The sequence below is a fragment of the Stegodyphus dumicola genome, chromosome X1 (assembly GCF_044657685.1).
Source record: "Stegodyphus dumicola isolate Sdum_Otavi_A_Nest chromosome X1, ASM4465768v1".
In the NCBI taxonomy this organism is placed as follows: domain Eukaryota; kingdom Metazoa; phylum Arthropoda; class Arachnida; order Araneae; family Eresidae; genus Stegodyphus; species Stegodyphus dumicola.
This window is the reverse complement of record NC_140780.1, coordinates 251433591-251456929: the sequence shown is the minus strand read 5'-3', so window position 1 is coordinate 251456929 and position 23339 is coordinate 251433591. Positions and strand designations below refer to the sequence as shown.

The 23339-nt window shown below is 34.2% G+C and overlaps 1 protein-coding gene across 2 annotated transcripts in view; it reads left to right on the top strand.

Annotated features, from left to right (window-relative positions):
• Window positions 1-20219, top strand: part of LOC118194249 (facilitated trehalose transporter Tret1-like) — a 31749-nt gene extending 11530 nt beyond the window's left edge. The window contains exons 1-2 of one of the 2 annotated variants that reach the window (XM_035365464.2): window positions 2832-2977; window positions 17834-20219. In XM_035365464.2, the coding sequence (XP_035221355.1) occupies window positions 2947-2977; window positions 17834-19023 (1221 nt within the window). In that variant the 5' untranslated portion in view covers window positions 2832-2946 and the 3' untranslated portion in view covers window positions 19024-20219. Of the gene's footprint in view, window positions 1-2831; window positions 2978-17833 lie in introns of those variants that run through there. The other variant, XM_035365463.2, reaches the window with a different exon arrangement.
• The last annotated feature ends 3120 nt before the right edge of the window (window positions 20220-23339 follow it).

Sequence of the window (23339 nt, the reverse complement as noted above, 5' to 3'; positions counted from 1 at the left end):
AACGCAATCACGTAATATTTTTTCGAAATATATTCGCCCATATCATCTACTCGTCGCGCCACTGTTTGGTGAGTAAATGCTACAGATTTAAACCTTTCCACCAAATTTGGCTGTTTTTTTTTTTTTTTTTTTTTTTTTTTTTTTCTTTGGCTAATATTAAAGAAACTTCATAATACGCAGCCAAACTTTGTTCATTATCTGTACTTACTTTTGAAAACATATTTGTTTAATGTATTAGTTTTTTTTTTTTTTTTTTTTTTTTTTTCTTCCTTTTTATACTCGGCTACAATAATTTTTCTTCTATCAACTATAATTTTTTTATACTTTTCTTCATGTAAAGTAGTATAGTGCCGTTTCACATTGTATTCCTAATTCATCGATAAAACTTGCATACAAATCATACACTGAATTTTATTGTTATTGTTGCAGATCAGATAGTCTAATTCCCATTTTTCATTAAATGCACGATTTTCATCACTTATTTTTCGCTTCTTCACAGATATAATGAGGTTTGTTTCTTTGCAATAGAGTTCTATTTACTATGCAATTAAATCACAAGTTTAAATTGACAAAAGAAATAAATGCAGGAGTAAGCTCGAATTATACACGACCACTACGATTACTAAATAGTTACTACACAACACTCGTTGCGTCAAATGACAATTAATAAATAAAACGACAATCAACGACCAGTGCTGTTTCACTCCCCAATCACGCGGGATTTTGGCGGGAAAGCTCGCTCGATGGGTAGCGGGGAACCGATGCGCAATCTTATAACAGCCATAGCGCGCGGCAATAAGGTGCAGCTTTTTAAAAGATCAAAGCATAAAATATGCAGATGACATAGTGGTTTTGTCGCAATCAAGAAGCCCTCAGTTAGCTCTAAACAACCTCCAACTCTACGTGAACGTTGTCGCCGCCTGGTGTCAGCTCTGGAAGGTAAAATTTAGTACCTCAAAATGCAGTACTGTTCACTTTCGTCGTTACAGGAAAAATGAGAGAACAAATAGTGACATAAAAACTGGAAATGATATCATCCCAGTCTAAATATCTCGGAGTGATTCTTGATGAACAACTTAGCTTTAAAGACCATGTAATTAACCAAGTTACCAAAGCAAATAGAGCTTACAAATCTCTCTATAATCTCATAGGACGGAAATCTAAACTTAGCCTTAAAAATTAAACGTACTCTGTATTTAGCACTTATTAGACCAATTTTGCTTTATGCAGCTCCGGTGTTAAAGACCGAACGAAGGAAAGTTAACCTCCTGCAAAATAAAATACTAAGAGCGATGGTTAATGCGCCTTGGTATGTTAGAAATACGATCATTTATGAAGATTTAAAAATTAAACCAATACCGGAGCAGATCGTAATGGATGCTCACAACTTTTTTGAGAAAATGGAGAATTCGCTAGTCAGTACTTTGCGAGAACTTACGAACTATGATCCCACTGTGGAAAGCGTCGTGAAACGACCTAGGTCAATTCACCACAATGTAAAGTGGTAGCTGAAAATATGTATATAGTTTTATCCAACTTACCTCATTTTATTGAAGTATTTAATCAAGCATTTAATCCTAGTATTTATCCAAGTATTTAACCAAGATTTATTTCATGTTTGTGAGTTTGTCTTTGTGTTTACTACTAAGAATATGGACTTAGTGCCTGGACAGGCAAAGTGTGTGTGTGAGTATGGCAAAGCCTCGAGGGCTATCTGCCTAAGAGGAGGGATGCCTTCGTGGAGGACTTTCTAAGGGAAACTGGCTCGTATACACGTTACACATGGGGAAAACCACGAAAACGCCCATGCAGCCAGCCCGTTCGCGGGATTCGAACCTCGGACCGAACTACCAGGGACAGGCAAAGACTTTTAGTGTTATTTGTACAAAGTGTAATTAATTGAACTCACCATGCCTACCACTGTGGATCCAACCGTATTGGCTAGTACCGGTCACGTGATACTCATATCCTGAATTCTCAAGAATTAGATATTATTATCTCGAATCTCTCACTAAGCAGTTTTATGTTCTTCAGTCAGGACTCAGATGGTTTTCATGACTTCAATTGAAATTTTATTATGTTAGTGTATGCCACCTTGACTTGCCACCTTAAAGCTCTGATTGCCTGATCTCTCAGACTCTTATTTTCGCCTTCGTGTGAGTGGCGTGATAGCGCCCTAAATTTTTTCTACAACCGTGAATGGCCGTATGGCAAGTTAGAATGATCAGGTTTAAACTCTAAGAAGTTGATGCCTGTAGTGAATGTAAAGCATAAGCATAAGATCAAAGCAGTGGAACTTCTGTTATTCTGTGCAACGGCCTTGAGCGGAGACGGACAACAGGGCTTGGCCGTGAATAAGGCGCTAAACACGAGTCGGGACGGGACTCACAAATACGTACGTAGGAATACAATTCAATATTTTAGTTATTTATTTGTAATACATATAACGTAAAATCATTTCTACCAACAAAATTTGAAAAAATGGAAAAATTTATTCTTCCGTTACATTATTAAAAACACCGCGGGCCGTGCTTGGGACGGGCCTACTGTAGAGAAAGTGGCTATCACCAACTATTCAAATACAAGTTTGCTAAATCAAACAGGCGGCATAGATGCAAAGCTAATTCTCCTGCTGCGAACTCTTAAAAACCTGCTACTTAAATACTGTTTTCGAACGCACTGCGTATACGTCATTAAATTTACATTCTGCTAGGAAACTGAAATCAGAAGGGAAAGGAAAGTTTCTTAAACTAAAAATCATTGGTTAGAATAAAATAAGATCTTTACAATACGAGATGCAGAAGTGACGAAACACACTCAAACTGAGGTCTATGGAATAAAAACAATTGCTTTCTTTACAAAGATACACAGTAGTAGTAATTAGGTTCAGATTCTCAGTCGAGCTTCAACGCAACGTCGAAATAAAGATTCGAACCTGTGTACTGAATGTGTTGGCTCTACATCGCCCATATCAAAAGTAAGTTTTCAAAGTTATACTCTGAAATATATAAAAAACCTCAAAATGATTTTACTAAAATAATAACGTAATGTAAATTTTAGTTGACTAAAGTAATTATAACTAAACTTCTATTATATTTCCAAAATGAAATAACAATTGAAAGAAATAATATTCTTAACACGTTGTCTAATATTTACAGAGGGCCTACGCTCAGAAGGCTTACATGCCATTAGGCTCTGTGTGTTTCTTAAACCGCCTCCACTGAGTGTTTCTTAAACCATTGTATGAACAACAGCAAAATTGAAAAAAATAAATCCACTTCTTTACATGTTCCTTCAACATCCCTGTAGAATAATACTCCTTTAAGTGCATTCACTTTATATGAAGAACCTTCTGAGATAACAGACGTAAGAGTTCGGCTTGCTCCAAATTTTGAAATATCCCATGTCATATCTGTGAATTTCTTCGTAGCCAAAGCAATATTAGCATTAAATTGATTTTAATATGATAAAAGTTATGAAGGAAAATTTAAACTTTTCTCACATTTCATCTACTGCATACAAATTAAAACAGCATGTTTAATTGGGAGATGATCTTTCGGTGATATTTCTGTTCCAGGTTAAAGGCGTTTAAATTTTTCAACATTAATAAACTTTTAGAAGAGCTAATGAGTTAGAATATTTAATTTTTTCATCTTTAACTGAGTCGTTCAGTAGGGTATATAGTTTACAGATACATATGGACTGATTCATAAGCCTCACTTCAAAAGCATTGATTTCCCCTTAAATTTTTATGTATTCTTAGTGTTTTGAAAGTAACTACATTTATCAGAATCAAACAAGTTTAGAATGTATTGATATATATCGATAATTTGGAGAGTGAAACTGCTAAAGTTGTAAAGATCATTTCGTATTTCATACTCTGATTATGTACGAAAAATTGAAGAGTTAGTCAAAAAGGTGGATTTTGCTCTGAACACAATATCAACTTTTTTAAAAAATCTGGATGGTTTAAAAGTCAAACTCTACGACTGTTAACAATAGCTTATAACTGATTGAAAATCGTATTTAATACACCCATGATATTAAGATCGCTACTTTTACAGTGCCATATGTGAATCATCGGTCGGAGTTATTTCGCACAAAATTTAATACGCCTTTTAGTGAAGTGGCTGTGATTTTTTTTGTTAATGTAATATTATTTCTTTTAAATCCTCTAAACGGATTAAAAATAAAATTCTGAAGAGCGCTGTCTTATCCTAAAAACACTTTCTTTTATTTTATTTAACTTTTATATTAATTGTTAAATTTTGATGCAAAATATCTTTTTATATTAAGTTAGGTTTCGAATATGGTAAAGCAAGCGATATCTGCTTATCCTCTTTTGATTAGAATGCTTTGCATTGCTATAAATAAATTATGCTCTAAATAATATAATTTCTTATTTCCCCCCCTTCACAGAGTTAGTTTTGCCACTATTTAATAAAAATACCAATTTATTTAAAATTTTAAACAATGAGATCCAAATTTACTCGGCTATTTAAAATTTTTAAAAAAAAATTTTAAATTAAAAAAATTAAATAATCGATGAAAGTTTTGTGCTATAAAAAGTACAAAATCTTGCCGTATAGCATTTATATAAAAAAGAAACTTTTATTTTTAAATTATTAAAAAAGACTTTCAAGCCGCTTTTTTGTTTTTTTGTTTGATTTTGATTTCTAACTCTGAGGCCTATGAAACATTTTTTAATCTTAGTCTGTTTTACAATACTTAAAAATTATGAGAAAATAAATAATCACGATTACGTTCAGGAAAAAAGTAATAATGATAATACACAGTGTCTGCAGCCTCATTTAATAAAGACATCAGTTTGTGACGTATCTTATGTTAATTAACCAGTTATTATGATTTTGATCTTTACTGTAACTCCTTCCTTCCGTATTCCTCACCAAAATGCAAATTAGTTTCGAGAACATGGAAGCTGAGGGTTTGGAATTTTAGTCAAAGTAATTTTTCACAATCGCATCGCTATTAGAATTCCTTGGCAGCTCTTTTTTAAAAGTGATATTTCGGCTTTGGTGTTCTCTCGTTAGCCGATACTTTAAACTTCCGCTCCAGTAAATTACTTGAGCCATATTATAGCTTATTATTGAATGTGTGGTCTTAGACTACGTTATCAGTGTTTAAATTAAATTGTCTGTTTTTTCTTAATTTGAATGGCCATAAGTGGTTGTTTTTTGTCTGTCCTTCTGTTCAGTTTAGACTAAATAAAAAGGTTATTTAAAACTATCTTCTGTATTTGAGGATTTTTAAGACGTAGCGATAACTCTTTAACTTGTCTATAGTAGAGTCTGCAGGACTTAACTTCAGTTTCCGGATACTATAGCAATTGTACATGTTTTCGTTTGAAACGTTTTAGGTCTTAAAATAATTTTTTAAATTAACTTAGCAGTTTAGCTCATTTATGTGACCCAGTGTGCCTTTCCTCTCATAAAATAATTCCTCAATACGTTTTCCTAGATATTTTCATGATTTCTAACACCTTATGATTCACTTACTTTTATTATGCGCCGAGAAACTATTCCCATTAGCAGAAAAAAGTAGCATGTTTATTTTCCATCTTTTATTGGACATGAGATGTTTCTTTCAGCAGTTATTATATGGAAAATTAACTTCATACTAGGAGTACATTTTTCGTTTCCTAGATTGTCTTTAAAATCCTTCAAAGTTTCTTCTATATAACTGCTAGACCCTCTTAAAGCTCTTTTAATTTTAACTACATTTGACGCTAACGCATATTCTCCTAAGGCTCACCAGCGGCCGAGCGGTAAAGACGCTGAACACTGGTAGTTCGGTCCGAGGTTCTAATCCCGCGAACGGGCTGGCTGCATGGGCGTTTTCGTGGTTTTCCCCATGTGTAACGTGTATACGAGCTAGTTTCCCTTAGAAAGTCCTCCACGAAGGCATCCCTCCCTTTAGGCAGATAGTCCTCGTGTGCTTTGCCATAATTAAAATAATCCAATCCATAATCCAATCCATATTCTTCTAACTTGTTTTCTATAGTACTCGTATTTACCTACTTGTCTACTACATTATGTTTCTTAAAACTGCATCTGATATATAAAGGACTATCTGAATTAGACATTTTACTCAAAACTCAAACTAAGACATTTTTCTTCAATGTTATGAAATTTAATTGCTTCCTGAGCCTCTGACAGAAACATGATTTTGATGTAATAGTATGTGCTCTAGATTCTTTTCTTATTATTGTTTTGGACAACTACTAAACTTCCAGAATTTATGTTCGGCAAGCATTTTATGGAACAGCTCATCAAAATTTGATTGAAAAATAAAATAATACTGTATTATGATGAAAGAATTTGGAAAAGAAGTGTATTAGTGATTTTAAGTTATTTTGAGATCAGAAGAATTTTTCGAATCAGAGGCTCAGGAAGCAATTAAATTTCATAACATCGAAAAAAATGTCTTAGTTTGAGTTTGAAGCAAAATGACTAATTCAAATAGTCCTTTATATATCAGATGCAGTTTTCAGAAACATAATGTAGTAGACAAGTAGGTAAATACGAGTACTATAGAAAACAAGTTAGGAGAATATGCGTTAGCGTCAAATGTAGTTAAAATTAAAAGAGTTTTAAGAGGTTCTAGCAGTTATATAGAAGAAACTTTAAAGGATCTTAAAGACAATCTAGTTCATTTTCCATATAATGACTGCTGAAAGAAACGTCTCATGTCCAATAAAAGACGGAAAATAAACATGCCACTTTTTATTAAGCTTTTAAGTGGTAGCATAACTTAGATTAACATCTATGCAGGCGAAAAAATTTCAAACTATTCTATTTGACAATTTATAGGCTAATAATGGAGTACTCGTGGCCTTTTACCTATTTGCGTGAAAGTCTTTAGATATTTCCTAAAAATAGAAAATTTATGACTTTTAAATTAAGGTGTTAAAAAGCAGTAATGTTCATATCTGATCAATTATATCTTAAGAGGGAAGTGATAATCATAAATGTTACATTAGAGATGTTGGTAAGCTCTTATTTGAGTTTCTGTAGTACTTGCTACAGTAACTCGTCACCAAATTTATACCTTTCTCTATATGATTACGTCTCTGTTAGAAACAAGACGATTATGTGAGAAATGGATGGCTTGAGCAATATCAGACTTCCAATGAATTTTTTTCACTTCAGTCCTGTTCTAGATATAAGCATCTTCTAAATATTACTTTTGAAAGCACCAGGTATGAAGTTCTCTAGCTCTCTAGAAGCCATGAGATTCTAAGATACATATGCCCTAAATATTTAACTTTTCCTCAAACTGAAATACCCCATAAAATTCTCGTTTCTTTCGTAAATATTTGATAGGAGACAACTTTCCTTACTGAATTAAAGGCCCACCAGCGGCCGAGCGGTAAAGTCGCTGAACACTGGTAGTTCGGTCCGAGGTTCGAATCCCGCGAACGGGCTGGCTGCATGGGTGTTTTCGTGGTTTTCCCCATGTGTAACGTGTATACGAGCCAATTTTCCTTAGAAAGTCCTCCACGAAGGCATCCCTCCCGTTAGGCAGATAGCCCTAGTGTGCTTCGCCATAATTAAATACACCAACACCAACACACCTTACTGAATTAATGATACTCAACCTATTACCGTATAGGAAATTAGAGTTTTATAAGATAAAAAATACTTCTTCAACGTGGCAAACTGTGACTTAATAGCGTTTTAAGTACTTTGATTTTTAAGAAAGGTTGATGAACCTGTACGTTCCGGCGTTTAAAAATAGTGGACTGTAATTGACTTGATATTCCCTTAGTGTAGAACCCAAGAAACCTCAGAGAAACAATTGTTTGACCGAAACTTCTTTATTGGCTTTCAAACATCAAGTTGGTTGAGGGACGGCGAAGACCGCATTGCAAACTCCGACTTCGGTAGCGGCTTACCAAACAAACTCAGAAGAACCTCTGCTTAAATGAAACTCCAATAATTCACAGCAACCTCAAAGCTCTAAACGCGAGCTTTAAAAAACTAACAAATTTGCGTCTGCGCCGCTCCTCGGTACAAAGAAAGAAATACAATTTGCATAACATCGAACAGATTCTTTAAATTAAAACTACTTCCAAATAGTTATATTTGAGAAATACTAATAGTTCATCCATTTAGCAAAAGGACATAATTCCATTTATTTAAATTTAAATGTTTTAATGTAAATGTATGTAAATTATCATAGCTTCATTTGATTTTGAGGTTTGAAACGAGTTGCGCGAGCAATTTAAAAATGAATCCCATTCGATATTATTTTCACCAAATTTCATTTATGTCTTCAGATTTATTCAACAGTAAAATCATGTACTAATACTAGTAAATATTTAAATTATTTACCATATCTTGAAACGCATTGATTTTCATGTTATAAGTTTACCTTACGGTCGAAAAGATAATGTGAAAGTTGTGAAAAAGAAGTAAAAATAAATAATCGGAAATTCTTTTTCCCTTATAAATTGTTAATTTATTTCTAAACGGAATAGTACAGCTAATATCAAACAATAGTTAAAATAACTTTAAATAATGCATTAAAATATGTTTCATTAGTTTTTCAAAGTTATGAATTATCTGGTGCTTCAAATTTTTTTCCTCCTATAAATTGCTAATTTATTTCTAAACGGAATAGTACAACTAACATAAAATAGTTAAAATAACTTATATAATGTATTAAAATATTTTTGATTTGTTTTACAAAGTTCTGAATCATCTGGTGCTTTACCTTAATTTTTCTTCAGTTTTCTTCTTTGAATGCTAAGTTTTGGATGTTAGATCTAATTGAAAGCATGAGTAGTATGAAGCAGCCGGTTCAGCGCGAGGAGGCGGATTGCGGATAAGCCCGCAGGCGGATTGGGGAGGCGGTGCAAGCGGAGGCTAATTGATAAGTGTTTTGGGATTCTTGATTTGGTGGATAAAACTGGGATTCGAACCTGTAGCAAAAGGAGTTCACAGGGTAGTACTATGATTGATTGCTTTAGAGCACTATCCCATGATCTCTAGTCCCTTATTGGCAAAAAAAAGTTTTTTTTTTTTTTTAAAGGATTGTTCCCACCACCACCCGGTGCAGTTAATTGCAACTCGACAATCCCGAAAATTTAAAACAGAAAAACTTATGCATAACTTTATGTAAGCTTTCCATACGTTTTTTTTTAAAGGCCGAAAAGTAACACTATACTAAAATACCTATAGTGTTGTGAAAACTTAAAATTAAAGAAAGTAAAAATTAAGGAAAAAAAGTATTTATAAACTAAATGTACTTAATATTATTAAATAATAAATTAAACAATAATAATTAAATACACAAAACTCCATTAAATGCAAAAAATTATGAAAAATTAATGAATAAATACGTTAAAACTAAATATATAAATTGCGTTAAATATAAAAGATAATTCGATACATACATTAAAATAAAAGTTAAGAAAAATCATTAAAATATGTTAAATTTAATATATACAAGTTAAATATGCAAAATATCGTTAAAAGTAACATTAAACTTTACATGATATATGCTAAATAATCTCAAATTACGAAAAAGAAAATTAAATGTAATAGATTAAATACATAAAAAAGTTAAATGGCATAATGCCCATAAGCATAGCTGTTCACACTATCTATCAGATATCGCTTATCGTCATAAGGCGACAAAGTCATTTTGTTGGCTTCAACAGTGAACAGTTTGTGACTCTGGCTAGCAATTCGATATTGCACATCTAGTGATCGTGTCTCATTGAAGAGACATTCTTTGTAGTTTATATGTTTAATATGCTTCCTTAGCACAGTTCTGCTCACCCCTCTCGCTGTTTTCTTCTCTCCACAGGGAGTCAGCAAAAAATACATTTTAGCTTTTAGTCCGACGACCTCGTAAACAGGTGCTCCAATCAATTCGCCTTTAAAGCCGCCAATTCTCTTTTTATTCTTCTCGCTGTAGAGGGGATGCTCCTTCGGATACTCGGACGTATCATACAAATCTAAATGTAGACTCATATCCCTATAAATGTCCTCTGTTTGCACAGAATAAGTCAATGAATCTCTGTCGGTGAAAAGGAGTTCAGCTTTTGATCCGTAAATTTGCTACATGTGTTCGTAATGGAACTTATACATGTGCAGCTTGCTCAGTTCCAAAACAGCAAAACCCACATAAATAAGTCGATTCAATGTAATCACATTTTTCATACGTTGAATGCCTACTTAGTGTTCATCAAAGATTCTAAACTCCTTGAAAGATGGAGCCTCGACGAGTCTTTGTGCCTTTCTTACATTATTAACAATTTGAATATCCTCTCTATTTCGTACGTTTTCCATTGTTTTTCCGTACACTGAGTTATTCATCAATTTGAAAAAATTATTTTCAAATGTGGTATTCACTTTGCTTCTTTCTTCGGTGTTAAATTCAATATATTGCGATAACTAAGGCTTCTGTAAAAATTTTAAGATTTTAAGCAATTTGGTTAATTTTAAACCTTTCTCCCAATAATATTTCAAGTTTCTATATTGAATCACATAATTTTGCTTCTTTTTCAAATTAGTCACTAATTTCTGTATTTTTCCTGGGTTTTTTCTTCCTTTCTTCTGCAATAAAGAGAGTGAATAAGGGGATAACTCTTCAGTTGTTATACAGCATTTTTCAGGAGCTAAAGGATAATCATTATGCAGATCATACAATTCCTATATATGAAATATTATATATCTGAAAGTTCAATATAACTTTCATATATATATATAGAATGCTCTCATTAAGTCGTCAGCCTGCCTAAGCTTTGGCATAAGCTTTTTGAAAGCAAGAAGCAGAATATGCTTGTCTACCGCTGGGTCGCGGGAGATGTAAATCAAGCATTTTAGAGTGAAGGCGAAAATATCGTCTGAGTCGGCACTCTCTGCTGAAGTGACTGCTGGGGTTACAGCTTAGTTTTTGCAGTAATCGGCAGTGTTGGATGTCTGGAATCACATCCTGGCTCCTTGGTTGCATTCTCTATTGCCGCTGCATAACTTAGCGGGTTAACACCACTGGTGCGAGCATGTGCGGGACGTCTTGGTGGTTCGGCGTTTTCTGTGGTGGTTGTAGTGCCCTGAGAAATCAGTACATAGGCATAACCACACGGCTGGTGTAGCACAATTTTGTTGGTGAATGAAATGCTTTCACACTGCTGTGCACTGTTCATCGGCACAATCAGGGATTCAAAGTCAGCATAAATAAGTACCGAAATAGTTTCAGTCAGCGGTTTCGAAAACTTTACTCGTAAATTGCCTTGTTGTTGTAGGTTCAGATGAGAATTGTTGCACAAGTCTGGTGTCAAATCAAATGCATATAACGCATGACTGGTAGGAAAATAATCTCTTGATAAATAAATCCCTCTGTCTCGATTAAGTCCTGAAAACAGACTATGATAAGCTCTTATATAATTATCCGAATCAAAATCGAGCTCCATTGGTTTGCGCGGTATAGGGTGTCCGTCGATATACACGGATAAAATGTTCACGTTTTAATGATGAAACACGAACGGAGTGTATTTGCACTGTCCGTTCATAGTTGCATTGGAGAGACAGGTGATGATCACACGTTTCGGCATAACACCCAAGGAAACATTATCTTGAAGAAATGACCAACTTATTTGTGAAACTAATATTGTTTTACAAAAGACTCGGTCAATGGGATATTTGGCAGTAGTTTTTTCTAGTAATTTCGCATGGCCTAGAGAGACCTCTGTACTCACTTTCACTTTTCTAATAAACATGGATGCATGTTCGAGAATAACATTATAATCTGCTTTTTCTTCGGGTGCCACTAAACAGAAGAGAGCTTTACTGCGTTGTAAGATGATCTTGACATCTACTAAATTGAGTGAAAGTCCGTTTTGCTGGAAAATATCACAGTGAAGCTGAACAATCATATCCAGAGTCTTACTGATTTTGATGAGTTCTAATCGTTTTTTCAGACCTTCTTTCGGTTTATCCACCAATGGATTTACTTCGGTGAGACAGGTATCTTTGTAGAAGCAATCACAGTTGAGTAAACTTTTCTTGACATACTGATTCAGAAGTCAAACAACAAAAATCAGCGTTAATTCACAAAATTTTGTGAATTAACGCTGATTTTTGTTGTTTGACTTCTGAATCAGTATTTATTCGGCGTGTTATTGTGTCTTAATTTTCTTGACATCTTCTCCATAGTTCAGTAATGTTTCAATGTAAGCACGGTATGGATATGTATTCGTAGAATCCGATATGATTCTTTCGTTCAAACTCACATCTACTTGTGAGAATAATGCATGTAAAAATAAATTCACAGGGGATAGATACATAATCCTCGATTGTTAAGGCTGATCCATTTGCTTTAACGATTTTAACATTAACATTAATATACAATGAACTTAAGTCAAGATAGTCTTCGCCAGTACCCGAAATGTTAAATTCGACTGGACCGCCGTAATGTATATTCAAGAGAGGATGATATTCAACATATTGTCCTTTTTCAATAGCCGTTTGCGTAGGAGGTATTAGAAACAAATCCAATTCTGATTTCACACAAGCTGGAGGATCTTTACGAATAAACGAAGTCATCTTAAGAAAAAATATCTGGTGATGCTCTCATCTTCTTTGTTCGACGTGAAATGACTGATTTTCTAGCAAGTCTTCTCTTTTTATTTCTTCCAGAACCAATCATATTCTTTACTTTCAGAGCAGCTTTGTCGGTAAGTTCGCGTCCTGCTTTTTTGAAGCGTTTATTGACCGAATCTTTCACATTATTTCCTTGAGATACATAATTTAATACGTTTAGTCCTGTTTGTAGCATTTGTTTACCAACTGCTTTAGCGCCTGACTTGAAAAGAGGAACTGCTGCTCGAAAACATTATCTAAATAAGCCGCCAAAACCATATCTCTTCTGGTGAGATACACTTTGGTAAAAATTAAGTTCATCCCCTGTTTGCTGCAAGTAGTAATCCTCAAAAGATTTCTGACAGCATCATGACAAGTATATCAACACATACATCATAACAAGCACTTTTGGCGAAAGTGAAGTTTCACGTATGAACTTCAGCGCTCAAATGGCGTCAATTCGTCTGTGTGCATTCTTATAACAATTTTAATCTTCTCTATAATTTTTCGGTTGACAGGTAAGTAGTGAGGTCTATCATATTGTTCACACACGACTTCTCCGTCATTTCCTGTTACTTTGACGATTCGAAGGAGAGGGGCTAAAACATCACCCACGGTCTGTGGTTTTACAACGTCGGTATAAAGAAATAAAACGCGGTAAGCACAAGAAGTATATTTCGGTATAAACAAATGGATTTCGTTTTTTAATATATTTCGTCACTATAAACAATTCTTCAATCCAGTTAGCTTCATACCCTTTCTCAAATAATAATTTACGTTTCGAGACGCGAACAACATCTCCTACATTGAAAACACAGTGTGCGGATTTCGCTTCTTCCAAGTCTTTGTACAATGTAAACTATACCTTAGACTCGTTTACATCATTCACCTCCGCAGGAGCTCTTTTAATACTCGAATGAATTATAACTTTTCATTAACTTATCTAACACATCTATATATTTGAAAGTATTGTGCCTTGTAAAGTACTTCCCCACTTTAGTTTTTAAAGTGCGGTTTAATCGTTCCACTACGGAAGTTTTTGTAGAATTAAACGTTGTGAAAAATCGTACATTATGTTCTTTCAAAAATCTTTGAAACCTCATATTTTTAAATTCTATTTCCTGATCTGTTTGCAACATTTTCACCTTACGGTCCGTGAAAATTTCAATAAAAGCCTTTATAACATCTTCTCCTCGCTTCTGTTTGAGTGGAATCGCCCAAGCAAATTTTGATAAAATGTGTATAATGTTAAAATGTATCGGAAACCATAATTATGTTTACGTAAATGCAAGACACCTATTAAGTCAGCTTGCTATTGGCTATCTTTGCTATAAACTATGACGCGAGTCGTGGGAAATTGGTGGCGAAGGGGTTTGTGTAGCATCTACACCTTCCAACCATTTCTTAATCGCTTTCTTCCATATTTTGCCTTGCGCAGCACGATATAATGCATCCAAACCTCCGTAACTTGCGACTTTTTCCGGATCTTGATATGTTTTCTTCATTGCAATAGGAAATACGATTATTCGACACAGTAAATACGAATCGGTATAAAGAAATAAAACGCGGTAAGCACAAGAAGTATATTTCGGTATAAACAAATGGATTTCGTTTTTTAATATATTTCGTCACTATAAACAATTCTTCAATCCAGTTAGCTTCATACCCTTTCTCAAATAATAATTTACGTTTCGAGACGCGAACAACATCTCCTACATTGAAAACACAGTGTGCGGATTTCGCTTCTTCCAAGTCTTTCTACAATGTAAACTATACCTTAGACTCGTTTACATCATTCACCTCCGCAGGAGCTCTTTTAATACTCGAATGAATTATAACTTTTCATTAACTTATCTAACACATCTATATATTTGAAAGTATTGTGCCTTGTAAAGTACTTCCCCACTTTAGTTTTTAAAGTGCGGTTTAATCGTTCCACTACGGAAGTTTTTGTAGAATTAAACGCTGTGAAAAATCGTACATTATGTTCTTTCAAAAATCTTTGAAACCTCATATTTTTAAATTCTATTCCCTGATCTGTTTGCAACATTTTCACCTTACGGTCCGTGAAAGTTTCAGTAAAAGCCTTTATAACATCTTCTCCTCGCTTCTGTTTGAGTGGAATCGCCCAAGCAAATTTTGATAAAATGTGTATAATGTTAAAATGTATCGGAAACCATAATTATGTTTACGTAAATGCAAGACACCTATTAAGTCAGCTTGCTATTGGCTATCTTTGCTATAAACTATGACGCGAGTCGTGGGAAATTGGTGGCGAAGGGGTTTGTGTAGCATCTACACCTTCCAACCATTTCTTAATCGCTTTCTTCCATATTTTGCCTTGCGCAGCACGATATAATGCATCCAAACCTCCGTAACTTGCGACTTTTTCCGGATCTTGATATGTTTTCTTCATTGCAATAGGAAATACGATTATTCGACACAGTAAATACGAATCGGCATGATCACGGCAACCTGTTATTTATAGTTTTCTCGAAATATACCTCAAAATCACGCAAATGCTTTGATTCTCCGGTTAAAATATATATGACACCTAATAAACCACATATAAACTTATCACATATCCAGCCTCCTTCGGTGACGGCATCTTATCCACTAAATCAAAAATCCCGAAACACTTATCAATTAGCCTCCGCTTGCACCGCCTTCCCTGCGGGCTCATTTGCAATCCGCCTCCTGGTGCTGAACCGGCTGTTTCATACTACTAGCATGAGTATAACATTACACTTATATGAAAAAGCTAGTTTTATTCTAACTTTTCACCGAATCATTTTTTGGGGAGGAAGAAAAACTATTCTAATATCTTGATATTTTAACCCTTTGTTGCATCATGTCTATTCTAGTAGACAACAGTTTAAATTTGTTTATTCTTCTGTAAATGCCTTAACAGATTCCATTCCTGTGTTTATTCATTCTATATTATTAGAACTTTCAACTGTCGATCATAGATGGTTGTATAGCATCACTAAGTAAAGCATCGCTATTTGGAAAATGGCCGCTACTTCTGTTTTCAAGTTAGTACAATTTCTCATAGTAAACATTATATAATATTGCTTACATTTTCTTAAACTGCCATTTTTTTATTCATAATTAGTAATTTTAGAAATTTTATTCTAAATGTCAGTTTGAGAAAATTGGGGAGTGGGTAGATAAAGATCTACCGAAAAGAATGAATTGAAACCCAAATGTACTCCTTATCAAGCCAAAACACCACTGGAAATGTTTATGTTTGGCAAGGAATTTCTAGAACATTTTACATTTGAATTCAATAGGTACAGGTTACAAAATCGTAGCAAAATGAATTCAGTCACAATCGACGAAATGAAGGTATTTTGGGGGATCTGTGTGTACATGTCAGTTGTAGATTTACCATTTAGAAGATGGTAATGATCACTGCAAACAAGGCAGGAAATGATTTCAAATGCAATGACCGTAAATCGTTGGGAAGAGATTTGTATGCATGTACGTATATGCATGCTGTCCACTGTAGTGAACAAACTGTAGCAATTATTTAAAACGAAATTTGAATAAAATTAATTTTTTTTATTATTAAATAGAAAGTTATTTTATAAGGTATTTCTCCCGCTTTCCAAGCGTCCTTCGTGGTGTAGTGGTTCTGCACGCTGGCCCGGTATTCCAGAGGTCCGTGGTTCGATTCCCGGCGAAGGCGTTGTTAATTTTTCATCTCTCCGGCCACAAAAAATATCCTAATGTCTCTACAGTGGCGCCCGAACTAAAAGGGTTGTGGATGATGATTCTCCACACCCAGGATTTGGCGACTAGGTGCCCTAAAACCCTAGTCGCCCTTTAAAAAGGGGAGTATATAAGGTATTTCTCCCGCTTTCCAAGCGTCCTTCGTGGTGTAGTGGTTCTGCACGCTGACCCGGTATTCCAGAGGTCCGTGGTTCGATTCCCGGCGAAGGCGTTGTTAATTTTTCATCTCTCCGGCCTCCAAAAAATATCCTAATGTCTCTACAATTTTAAGTAGAAAAAATACAAATATTTTCGTTTAACTTCTCTAGATTATTTGTATGCAACAAAGGGTTAATATCTTACTAAAAGGCAAGAGAAAAAATTAAAATTTTTTCTAAGGTATTCTGAATTGTATTGCGTCATTAATCTTTTTTCTTACCAAACTAATAATGTGCATTTCTAACGTTATTATCACAATCAGTTTAACAAAGCGTTGCTTTAGATGGAAGTGATAATTCAAGTGCAATGACCGTAAATCGTTGGACCATTTAGATTGTTTCTTAAACTACAAAGAGTGTTACTTTAATAAATAACCAAAACTTTTAAGTAAATCTGATTACTTCAATTCGTTCTCATACGTATAATTTATACTTGACTTTAGTAAGACAAAGTAAAATTTAATTAAATTCTCGAGTATGGAAGCGCTGGATTACATCAAGCTTTTCGTTTGATAAGATTTTCTAATACTATTGTGTTGTAAGACAAAGAATACATATTTAACGCTTTACTTTTCTAAATATTTAAAGTGGCATTTAAATAAAATACCAAGTCAAAATTGTCGTTAAAATCATGACTTATTAAAAGTGCATTGTCAAAATTAGGATTGTAATTAATGACATTTCATATACACTAAAACACAGGTTTCTTTTGTACTGTTGATAGCACAATGACTAGTCACAATAAATAGATTCATTTTGCAAGTTTTAATAAGATTATAAACTTAAAAACACAAGTTTAGTTCAAGGGCAAGAAAATAAGTACACACGGCTAATTCTTTCAGGCAACATAACCTCCTTTTGCTCCATAAGGCTGAGTTGCAGTTAACATAACTAGTTTAAATGCAGTTTCCCGAGCTCTTAATTTGCATAATTTTCTGGTCTGAACGAATATATGGGAAGTAAGAGAGGAAGACAGAACAGTGTTTAAATTAAGCTGAACTATTGATAAAACTTAAAATAATTGTCATAGCTTATTCCAGTACACTCAAGCCAAACATTAAGAAAAGACATTTCTCTTTCCTAAATCGAATAAATTTCCTTTATCGAATAAAATTCTGAAACTATCTGTAATTAGAATTGTGGATGATTGATGGTTACACTATTTTCTGATCGTACATTTAAATAAACCTTTCTGCTTCATTATTAATTTTCCTTATGTACTTTATCAATAGTGAGATACTATTTCAAAGTACTGTCATTTGAAATTAAAATATCTATCTCTTTTTACAGGTTACTTATCAAATAAACTTGGAAGAAAAGGAACCTTGATATTCACATCTGTCCCATTTTTAGCAGGTTGGCTTTTCATTGCCTACGCGGATCACTTAGTGTACGTTTACACTGGACGTTTTATTACAGGCATTTGCGTTGGCATTACTTGTGTTACTACGCCAGCCTATTTAGTAGAAATATCGACACCAGATGTTCGGGGTCTACTTGGTTCATCATTTCAATTATTCATTGTTGTCGGAGTGCTTATAGTAAACGGACTAGGAGCAGTCCTTACCTGGGAATGGTTAGCAATACCATCTTGCGTGCTTTTAATTTCATCAACAATAGCCATATGTTTTATTCCAGAATCTCCCAGGTGGTTGATAGGCAAAGGCGTTTATCAAGAAGCAGTAGTAGCTGTAAAATTCCTCCAGGGTGATTACCTTGATGCATCAGCAGAGTGTGTAGCGATTGATGAAGATTTACGTCTTCAACCAAAAGGTGCAATATCTCTAAAAGAACTCCGGAAACCAGAAATTTATATATCAGCTTTAATATCATTTTCATTGGTATTTTTTCAGCAGACATCAGGCTCGAATGCAGTCTTATTTTATACTGTAGATATCTTCAAAGCAGTAAGTTCATCTCTGGATCCGAATGTTGCCACTATTGTAATCGATGTTGTATTGGTCGTTGCCACAGCTATTAGTGCCTCATTGTCAGATAAAGCCGGCAGAAAATCGTTGCTAATCTTTTCAGGAATCGGAATGGCAGTGAGTTTAACTGTCCTAGGAACATACGATTATGTTGGAACTACTAATACAACATTTAGAGAAAATTATGGATGGATTCCTTTAGCAAGCCTCATCGCCTATATTGCAGCATTCTCTATAGGATATGGACCTATTCCTTGGTTGATGATGGCCGAACTGACACCAGTCAGAGCACGTAGTTTAATATGCGGTGCTGCAACTGCAATTTGTTGGTTTTTTGTTTTCGTAATAACTAAGACTTTTCAGGCTCTGGAACTTTCCATTCATGACTATGGAGCCTATTACGTATATGCTGGCTTTTCATTGCTTTCCTGCATATTTACTTACTTTTTTGTTCCAGAAACTAAAGGTAAAAACTTTGAAGACATCCAGCAATACTTTATGAGTTACTTTCCTAAGAAAAATGCACAAATCAAATACGAAGAAATGTCATAAAATAATTATTATTAACTGAGTTTTTCTTTTATAAAGACAAATAACATTTATGCCTTGTTGAATGTAATTTAAAATATTATTTGAGAGAATTAACTTTTAAAACTACGTTGAATTAAATTATATACTTCTGAAATTATGTGTTCTGAAATAAGTTAAGAAAAAATAAAGAAGGTGCAAATTAATTATCTTCATAATTTGAAGTCATCTGCAATTTATTTGTAGTTTCTCAGAAAGTGATTAATGTTATTGTTCTTTATTCAATATTTTCTCTGTTTAGTTCGTTCATTTATTTCTTGAGTTTTTGTTAAAGAAAATACAGTGCCGTACCGTAATTTAAATCTCATGAGATACAGAAGAAGCTCAAATAATTTTCGATTATTTATAATAAGTATTTCCACCGATGTTTATTTTGTATTGTATAGTCACATCAGTATATTCATAGTTTTGTAATTTTACAACACTGATATAATTTTATAATATTACATTATTTTAAAACACTATATGTAATTTTGTAATATTTATATTGATTACTGTGTTCATAATTCATAATTTGGAATTTATAGTAAAATTAAAGCGGATATGATTAGCTTTAGCATTTAGCATTTCTGTAAAAAATTTTAAAAAATAAAAAGATCTTTCGTGAACAAAAATTACAAAATTATTTCGAAATACTTTTAAAAATAAATTTTTCTTTCCAATGTTGAAGTTTGAAGTGCTTCCAAAATGAAAATTATTCCTTCCATAAACTCAAATGTTTCTCCAATTTGCATCTGCGGCAACTAAAATTTATTTACTGTGAATAAAACACGTGAACTATAGGATTAGAAGTTTACTAATTTTCTGCACTTTTAAATGAATTTAAATTAAAAAATATAGAAATTCCTTACTTAAATTCATAGTACTAACACAAATTATTTCTATATTTTCATTTGTAGTTCTTTGTAAAAGTATTCGAAATGTTTTATATCATTGCATGCTGTTTTATGTTATTAATATATTTATTTATTGCATGCATTCAAAATGCAAATACATAGTATTTATGTACGTATATGTCAAGCTAAATATTTTCTAGAGTCGTTTTTCTTTCTTCCAGTTTTTAATTTATTTTTATTTCTCCATTATTTTCAGAGTAGATGCTTTGTGTATACTAAATTTTGCTACTGTAATGAAAAAATAAACATTTTCATTTAATTCAGCTTTTGCCTTTAAGTCTTATTACATTGTTTAAAAAGATATATAACTACTTGAAAATTTCATTTAAATGACTCAAGAACTGTTTATTTATGTGCTTATAGAGTCTCATCCTCTTCGGTATCATTAACTAGAGGAGAGAATTCTGGAAGACATGAGCGACTTCTCGCTATGTCTTAGAAATTACAACAGAGACTTGAGTGTATTTAAATCACTAGATTAACAGACGGCGCAGCTTGAGCTTACAGAACCAGCCAGCATTTAACGCGTAGCTCGAAATAAATGAATTATAATTTAACTAAGTAAATTGTACGTTAGCCCAAAGGCTACATAGAGAGAATGCGCGCAAGTTGCCTCAAATCTAACATCGGCTGACGAGTCTAATAGCGAGAATAATGCAACGCCGCAGATAAACTGCTGTCAAGAGAATCAAATAGTAATGTGGCCTTCAGCAGACGGAACACACTCTGATTCTACAATCTAAAACCTTCCTTTAAATACTGTCTCTTTCTACCTCATTTGAATGCGCCCGTATTAGATATTAGCAATCTAGCAGGAAGGCGAGAAAGACATTAAAGAAAATAACTGGTTAAAAAAAATAAATGAATACTCTACAACTTTTCCTACCAGAATTTAAGTACGCAATAAAGATGTTTAATAACCTTGTTAAGAACTGAAATTATAACTAACCATGAGGCAACTTCTTACTTCAACAATTATTAAGTCCCAGCAATAATCTGTTAAAAGGCAAACTTTATTTGAAAAATGGAAAAAGAAACTGGTGTATGATGCATTTCTCTTTCCAACATCTCTGTTTGCAGCCGCCTAAGATACAGTTTTGTCGAGTACTAATTCTTTGAGCTGGTGTCACGGTGTTGCAGCAACTAACTAGCTTCGGTTTGCCGCGTGAAAATGCGCAAGATCCTTTGCTTACCTTTGATATGCTTTATTATATACTTTCAATAAAAACTGTAGTATTTCCTTAAATTTTGAACGGATGCTAGACTACTTTGTTTCTGTTGTCCAGCCAGACGGTATAATGGTTAAAGAAGCCTACTGCGGTTCCGAAAAGCCCGTGCTCGAATCTCGGAGAAAGCACAGTTATATTTATCCTTTCCTTCATAGGAGGCAACGGTGGCGTAGGCGCCTCCACAATAAAATGGCCATCACTTCTGCCCTTAGGAGTGGCGCAATGCTGAATAGGTAAGTGCCCGCCATTGGATTAAAAAAACTTTGTTGCTATCTATTCCAGAAACTGGAATATCTAAAGTCAGGAATTGCTTTATTCATGGCATCCAGACAAGATCTACGTTTGCCTGAAGGTCAAGTTATATTTTCTGTGGTGCGAAATGAAACTTGAACTGAATGTTCAACCAAATAGCTAAACCACAAAGTTATTGTAAGATGTTAGGGATTTGTCGTCCTTGCCTATTACACTAGTCTGCAAAACTTAGGCAACTTTTCTGAATTGGGCTGTATTTCTGCAAAAACGTCAACGGTGAAAAGAGAAATCCGTACAATAGAAGTACAGCGTAGTGATGAAAAGATGTGGAAAATATAGTAACAAAAAAAAATGATAGGAACCGCATAGAGTACCGAAAGAACAGAAAAAGGTTTTATTGACAGAAAGGCCTTGGTACAAAAAACTGCCTGTCCAAGAGGAAGAACAACAAACCAGATAGCTTGTAAGGAATATGGGAACTTCTTCTAACTGCAAATACTAATCAAATGCAGTCAAATCATAAATTACAAACGACTCTAAACACGGGAGATGATGGAAAGGGAGAGAGAGTGCCCGCTTCGGATTCTTGGGAAAATGTGGGGGTAGTTTAAACATTTAACTTCTCTGCATTCAATTTTATAGAGAGGAAATTAAGAAACAAACTGAACTCTTTGAATGAATGCAATTTTGTATACTGAAAATGAATTATTGAACGATAAACTGTAAGGCAAATAACATTTTTTTAAGGCATAGGGGTGGAAAGACACATATTTGTTGCACCAAGGAATCGTCAGAGTAAATATTAAGTTTTGCATTTCGAATGCTATGTACATAAGTATCTGATTATCTGAGAAAAATGTCTTTCAACCTTTTCACGTCTAAGGATCGTTTACCAAATTACATATACGTTGTGGTAGCTGCTTTTTGGTTAATTTTCTAACGCCATGCAAACATTTAATAATTTTTGATTCGGAACTTATGACTAAAATAACGCAAAGTAGACTGCAGAAAATTCTTCAGAATGAAGTTAATAATACTGGAGAATACATTATTTGTGAGTTTGGGTTATATATGTGTTTTTTTATATGGAATCCTTAAATTATACACACACACTGGCCAAGGAATTAGAAACCCAAAATCAATATTTTATTGCACCACCTTTTTCACAGATAACTGATCTGATTCATTTGGGCAACGAGTCTACGTGCTTCTGGAGTGCACTTACATCCAGATAATACCAAGCATTGGCTATGCAACTTTTTAGATCTTGTAAATTAGACGGAAGAGGAGAGTGCTGTTGAGTGCGTCTTTCCACTATATCTAACATATTCTCTATGGTGTTACGTTTCGGGCTATGCGGTAGCCAGGGCAGGTGCTGAAGTCAGACTGATGTTCAACGAACCAAATTTGAGCACTGCTGACACGATGTATGGTTGGATTATCGTCCATGGAATATCCGTTGCCATCAGGCTAAAAATGCAACATTGCAGGGTGCACTTGATCTGCCAGTATATCTAGATATCTCATGGCTATTTGTTTACTCTCGAGGAACACCAGGGCACCACTTCCATTTCCATGCCAACAGAACATGCCCCATATGATGATACTCTCACCAGACCCTTGCACGGTGCAAGTAAGGCCAGATGAATTCATGGCTTCATGGAGTTCTCTCCCAATTCGACGACTTCCATCAGCGCAAAATAGGCTGTACCGTGATTCATCCGACCACACTACCCGTTTCCAACCCTCAGGTGTCCAGCGTCTTCTTTCCCGACAACACTACAAACGAGTTCATACATCTCGGGCAGAAATGAATGGTTATTTTCACAGGTACCCGAATATGCATTCCTATTCTTTGCACATGGTTCGAGCTGAAATCTGTTGGGATGAGCCTTGGTTGACG